The 6,496-nt window shown below is 53.8% G+C and overlaps 1 protein-coding gene across 2 annotated transcripts; it reads right to left on the bottom strand.

The window, feature by feature from the left end:
- Positions 1 to 323: 323 nt before the first annotated feature.
- EGR4 (early growth response 4) lies at positions 324 to 2,643 on the bottom strand. 2 transcript variants are annotated; one of them, XM_060169352.1, is made up of 2 exons: positions 2,493 to 2,643; positions 324 to 2,093 (listed from the first exon to the last, which is right to left on the bottom strand). In XM_060169352.1, the coding sequence occupies exons 1-2, from the start codon at positions 2,626 to 2,628 to the stop codon at positions 778 to 780; spliced, it is 1,452 nt and encodes a 483-aa protein (XP_060025335.1). In that variant the 5' UTR covers positions 2,629 to 2,643; the 3' UTR covers positions 324 to 777. The 2 variants fall into 2 exon arrangements, with proteins under 2 accessions (XP_060025335.1, XP_060025334.1); XM_060169351.1 differs by having other exon boundaries at positions 324 to 2,090.
- Positions 2,644 to 6,496: the final 3,853 nt, after the last annotated feature.

Raw genomic sequence — 6,496 nt, 5'->3', positions numbered from 1 at the left:
CAATGTTTAATACCTAAGCCTCTCAACCACTCTGAAAGTTCCAGAAACACCTTGAACCCTTAGGTCAGCTGTGATTAAATTCATTTGTTAATTCAGTACATATTTATTGAATGCCTACCACGTGCCAAAGTGCCTGACGGTAGGTGTGTAATGATGCCATGAGCGTGAGGATCTCCCTTCTCTTCTGGCACATATACTCCTGGGGGAGTGGGTGGGGAAATGGTCAGGAGCTTGGATGGCAGATTCAGTAAGCTTTTAGCACAATAATTTTAATTGCAAAAATAAACAGTTTTGTCAACTGCTTGAGAGTAGCGTCTGCTTTACAAAAATTAACGACAACAAAAAAGGAAATAACCCCAAAGCAAAACGTTACAACCAACGGCTGCTGAAAACGACATTGCTGTACAAAATCCCGCGCGAGACCAGCTCGGCTCTGCCCCTACCCGTCTCTGGTGGTCTAGGAGAGGGCGTGGGGCGTGCGCCATTACAAAAGAGTGTCTTAAGTCCCAGGGAAGTGCCTACTCAGTGGGTGGCCTGAGAGAACTTCCCTCCAAAGCGCGGCTGACTCGGAAGACAGCGCCCGGACCGCGGGAGCTGTCCATGGAGCTAGTGCTGTACGGAGAGTGTGCGGCGGGCGCTTCAAGGGAACTAGAAGCCGGACCAGAGGCCCGCCCTAGGGCGTGCCGGAAGAAAGTGGGCAGAGGAGCGGGGAGGGGTGGGCAGGTTTTCTCGTGCGCGCCGGACTGCGGCGCCCCAATGTGCAAACCCATTTCACCCTCACAGCGCAGCGAAGGAGAGGCCCAACGAGTAAAAGCCAAGGCCCTTGAGCCGCTCCTCGGCGCGCGCCTTCTGCTTGAGGTGCACCTTGCTGTGCCGTTTCTTCTCATCGCTGCGCGCGAAGCGGCGGCCGCACACGTCGCAGGCAAAGGGCTTCTCGCCTGTGTGGGTGCGCACGTGTGTGGTAAGGTGGTCGCTGCGGCTGAAGTTGCGGAGGCAGATGCGGCACTGGAACGGCTTGTGGCCCGTGTGGATGCGCAGGTGGCGGTTGAGCTCGTCAGAGCGCGCAAAGCTGCGCACACAGCTCTCCACCGGGCAAGCAAATGCCTTGGCGTGCGGCCGAGGGCAGAAGCAGCGTGCGCTGCACTTGCCGCCCCGGCGCCCCTTGCGCCGCGCCTTGGCTGTGGGGAATGGGACCGGCGGCGGTCCTGGAGGCTCAGGCACGCCACTGCTCCCGGGGAGGTCCGCCACCAGAGGTTTCGGGAAGTCCGCCCCGGCGCTGCGAAGGCCCAGCGGGGAAAGCTCAGGCTGCGTACCATCTAGAAACTCTCCGCCTTCGCCGCTACTCCCTCCCTCCCCACTAGTAGGGGTCAGGAGCCCCGGGAGGCTCTCGGTTCCCTCTCCTAAGTCACCCGGGGCCAGCGGGAAAGCATCGTAGGCCCCTGTGGTGTATAGTCTGCTGGAAGGGCCAGCCGGCAGCTCCGCGGGGCAGCTGATGGACAGCAGGTCTTCAATCTTGGCCCCCATCGGGGGGAAACGGGCCTCCGGGGCGCCCTGGTAGCCTCCCTGTGACCCACAGCTCCCTGGCGCCCCTGCTGAGAGCAGCTCCCATGGAGCGTAGGGACCTTTGAAGGCCGAGGCAGTGTCCAGCGCAGGAGAAGCCGGAGGAGCCCGGAGGCCGGGCTTAACGTCGGGTGGGGAGAGATGAGGCTCATACAGGCACTGTGAGGGGGCGCCCGCCGAGGGTGAGGCCTCCCAGAACGCCTCTGGGAAGACGGTAGCGCCCAGATCCGGGGAGAAAAGGTCTGGCGGTCCCGGCAGCAAGGCGTCGGAGCCTGCGGGAAAAGAGGCGTCCAGAGGAGACCGGGATGCTGCCGCCTCAGCGCCCGGGAAAGGTGCCAGGCCTAGGATGCCCGACATGAGGTTGAAGAGTGCCTCCGGATCGTGCGGGTGTTCGGGTACTGCCTGGATGAAGAAGCTACCACTGTAGCTGAGGCCGGGAGGAGGCGTGGGCGCAGGCCCCTCCAGGAAGCAGGAGTCGGCTAAGTCCCCCCCGGCGCCGCAGCTGCTCAAGGCCCAGCTCAAGAAGTCACCTGCTGAGGAGGGAGCAGGAATCAGCTCCGCGCACATCAAAGGCCGTGCCTCGGAGCCCACAGCCCCTACGCAAGAAGCCCTTGGTGCGCACTGGCACACACAAAGTGCCTTTTGCACATTCTGGTCCAGCCGGAGCCAGCATACGCCCCAAGACGCACATACAAACATGCACACGCAAAACACACGTGCAAAGGCAAAAGGACGCCTTGATACACGCACAGGTTCCTGCGGAGGCGCTGGAGGCCTGGTGGGGGTGGCATTGGGGGTGCGCACACACAGGACCCCGAATCTCCTTCCGCCCCTAGCCCCACAGCTCCAGCGTCCCAGTCCCTGCCTGTTCTCAGGCACCTTGCGTCCCCGCGCTGCGCCGCCGTCTGAGCACCCCTGGCCGCGCTCCTTACCTCCGGGATAGCCGGCGGCTGCGGGTGGGTCCCTGGCGGGCAGCCGGGTCAGTTCGGTACTGGATTCAGAGCAACAGCCCTCGGTGGACTTTACCAGGAGCGCGTCGGGGCCAGAAAACTCGCTAAGGTGGAGCATGGTTCGGCTGCGGCTGCGGGGCTCCGGGGGCCTCGCCCGCTGGGCTTGGGGGCGCACGGATGGCCGGGAGGCCGACAGTCGGGGCGCCCAGCGCCTCGCAGACCTAGGCTCTCGGGCTCCTGGCTCCGGGCTCTCACCTCTGGGAAAGGGTTGGGGGTGGTGGTGGCCGAGGCGCCCTTGCTCGCTGGGACCCGCCTCGGGTGGCGGTTCCTCGCCTGTCCAAAGCGCAGCCGGGCTCCCCCAACCCGCGGCCCCCCCACTTATATAGCAGCGGCGGCGCTGGCTCAGGGCTTCCGACTCCCAGGGCCACTGCCATTTCGGGAGGCCCCGGCCCAGCCGCCGTGACGTAAATGCCCAAACATGGACACAGGATGTGTACCGGGGACTCCCGAAAAGGAAAACTCGGGCTGTGACGTATTCGCCACAGCCACCGCCGGGCCCGCGCCGCTGCGTGCGCGCGCACTCGCTGAGCGTGGAGCACCGTGCGCGCCGGGACCGCGGGTGCGCCTGGCTGGGGCGCTGCGTCGCGCGGGTCCGGGCGTCAAGTAAGTGCACTTCTCTCTTGGAGGGAGAGGCCGAAGGACGGTTAGGAAAAACAGTGGGCTTAGGGTTTCCACAGTTTGGGCTCGAATCCTCTCTCTGCCACCTTCTAGCTCTGTCATTTCATCTCCCCGAACGTCAGTTTCCTCACCTGTGAAATGGAGATACGTACGTCTACTTCATAAATTTGCTATAAAGATTAATTGGGTTAGAGCATATGAAATTCTAGGCACGGGGCACTCAATAAACCGTAGGGATTATTGCCATTATTCATTATTTGCTCACATCTGTGTGTTTTTCATATTCTTAATAGTCTTTTGTTGTTTAGCTTGTTCTAGGAAAAATAACTTATTTAAATTAAAAAGGATCATATCGTGAGAGAAAACGTCAATTAGCACAGAAAGGTATATTATAAATTGAAAATTAAAAGTCTCTCTTTTCTCTACTCACCTCCCTCCTGAGGTAGCCACGTCTAAATTTCCTGTGTATTCTTTAAGAAAAAAATTATGCATATTGCAAGCATACACACTGTCCTGCAGTAGAATTTTCCCCCGCTTATAATAGCTGAGCGATTGCTCCATGTCCAAACAGAGAGGTTGGTCATTCTTTTCTAAGGCTGTATAGTACTCCACTGTAAGGGAGGTAAGTTTGTCCCCTATCCATTAACGTATAGGAAGTTTCCAACCTTTTGCTTGTCATCGTTGTTGTAGTCCTTGAGTAAATAAATGTGAATATATCTGTGGGATAAATTCCAACGAGTGCAACTCTGGATCAAAGAGTATGTAAAATTTTGATACAACTGGCAATTGTCCTCCAGAGAAGTAGGGCCAATTCCTGCTCCCTCTTCTCTCACCTACAGGGTGTGAGATGCTTGTGTAGTAAACTTTTTTTCCTACCTTTGTATAAATGGCTTTACTCTAGGGGTGTTGTTCTCAGGAGCACACGGAGAATCTACAGGCTATATTTCCCTGGAATCAGTTCCTGGAATAATTGGGCTGCTTCTGAAAAACTTAAAAAATATATTTCATACCCTTATGGAAGCCGTGGATATTGGCTGCAGAAGGCTAGTCAACCCCTCCAAAGAAGCCTGCCTACTCTCCTGATCTCATCTCTCTTCTGCTATGGTTTTCCCTTTGTTTTATCTTCTCATCTTTTTAAATTTTTCATTTTATTTTGTGTTATAGTTCACTTAACTCCTTTCTGGACCAAATTAGGGGATTAGGTATATACATGGGATAGTATGTTTTTTTATGAAGAGCATCAATTCTTGGGACTCTGGGTGCCAGAAGGTAGGAGGGGCAGGGCTGGGATTCCCTCTTACTTCTCTACTTTCTTAGGAATGGGCACAAAGCCATTCAGGGGTGATGGGCTACAGCATGACTGGCAGTGTATCTCCCAGCCCCCCTTGCCCAGCCTCCTTTTTCAAGGGAGAGTGCCAAGAATGCCCAAACTCCACCAAATTCTCAGGTCTTTCACCCTGTGTTCATTTTGCAAACATTCATTCATTCAGCTTCTCAATGTTTGTTCATTCAGTATTCATTCCTTAAGTGCTTACTATGGACCAGAAGGTGGATTTTGGTTTTTATTCTACAATGACTGTGAGACCTATCTCCATTGCTAGCTGCACTGTGAGATCCATCTCCATCCCTAGCTGCCCTACCCACCACCCCAAAACAATGCTACAAGTGTGTTCACAGAATATGTCATCACATAATCACCTGCAAAATACATGCTGACACACCTGCATTTATCCTCTTGTGTCTGGAAATCATGCACGTGCAGCATGACCTAACAAATGCCACAGACATAGGTCTATGTTAGCAGCACATGTGTTTCCATTTAGGAAATGCAGAAACCCAGCACTTGTCTGTAAGGATTAGACACACAGGGCAGCATGTCCTTTATACTGTATTTCAGACTCTGGGTTTGATTCTAATCCAAATGTATTGCTAAGGCCAGGTGATCCCACACCAGACATACAGGGCACACATGTCTCAAATCCATGCTGGCATCTTGCTGCCTGGGAGGGAGGGGGAGTGGAGGAGTTTGGCTAGGCCGGTGTCCAGGGCTCGCCAGGTTGCCCCGTCAGGCCAGATTGGCCAGCCCCAGGTTCTCCATCCCTCTGCTGTTCTTCCCTCTGCCGCGGCATTCCTCCTCCTTCTTAGTCATGGATAATTCTCCTACTCCTTTGGCACGTTCCCAGGACATTGCTGCTCTTTGCCAAGGGCAGTTGGGCTAGGTCTGTGTTAAGACAAAGGTCCAGCTTCCTCTTGTTAGAGGCCAGGCCTGCAGGCAGAGCTGGGGAGGAAAGAGGGAATAGGAGAGGAGATGGGGGACACAGCTTGTGCTCTGGATGTGGGCTGGCCCATATTCCTACCCCTGTGCCCCTCACCTTCAGCAGACACACATACACATACTCTCGCACATGGGATGGTTACCTCTGGAGGGCAGTTGCATCTACATTTGGCTCCTTGAGGAGGAGGAGGGAATATAAAGAGGGAATGGGCATTTTGTAGCCCTTCCCAGCTCAGTCCATCTTACTCCCAAATTTTAACAGCTTAAAAATAGATTCCTGGTGGTCTAGTGGTTAGGATTTGGCATTTTCAATGCTGTGGCCCAGGTTCAGTCCCTGGTCGGGGAACTAAGATCCTGCAAGCTGCGTGGCATGACCAAGATAAAAAAAAAGAAAAGAAAAAAGATTCTGGGCCCAGATAGAATAAAGGTCTTTGGGTGGGCATGGAAGAGAGAGGAGTTTAGATCTATGAGCTCTACTTTAATTCACACTTCAAATATAAAAACACGAATTTACACACAAGAGGGAAATCTCATACACTGAGCACTCTACAAACATATCACTTAATCATTACAAAAGCTCTATGGAATAGGGAAATTAAGACCCATTTCACAGATGAGGAAACAGACTTGAAAAGGTTAAACAACTCACTCAAGGCTATACTTCTATTCAGTGGTGGAACTGAGAGTCAAGCCCAGGCTAGCCTACTCCACAAGATAATTTAGGAAAAGATCATTCATTTTACAAAGAGTTTAACTTTAAGATGGCTTTAGGTGGAGAATCTTCCTCTAGATTTTCAAATGTGCAAACTCCATCTGGCTGGTTTCCATCCCTGCAAGAATTCTCTGGAGTGACTGCCATTAGGAACACTGTGGGTCGCATCAGACACGTGCTGAGGAGGAGAGCATTCCAGGTTCTTGGGAGCCATTGTGAAAGGTGGTGGTGGTGATGGTGTGTATGTGACCCTGGGGAGGCTGAGAGGAAATTTTGGATTTCCATGGGAAAAGGTGATGGAAGGAGAGTTTACTTTCTAGA

The sequence above is a fragment of the Lagenorhynchus albirostris genome, chromosome 13 (genome assembly GCF_949774975.1).
Source record: "Lagenorhynchus albirostris chromosome 13, mLagAlb1.1, whole genome shotgun sequence".
Taxonomy (NCBI): domain Eukaryota; kingdom Metazoa; phylum Chordata; class Mammalia; order Artiodactyla; family Delphinidae; genus Lagenorhynchus; species Lagenorhynchus albirostris.
The sequence above is the reverse complement of the archived record's forward strand: the minus strand, read 5'-3'. Positions and strand labels throughout refer to the sequence as shown.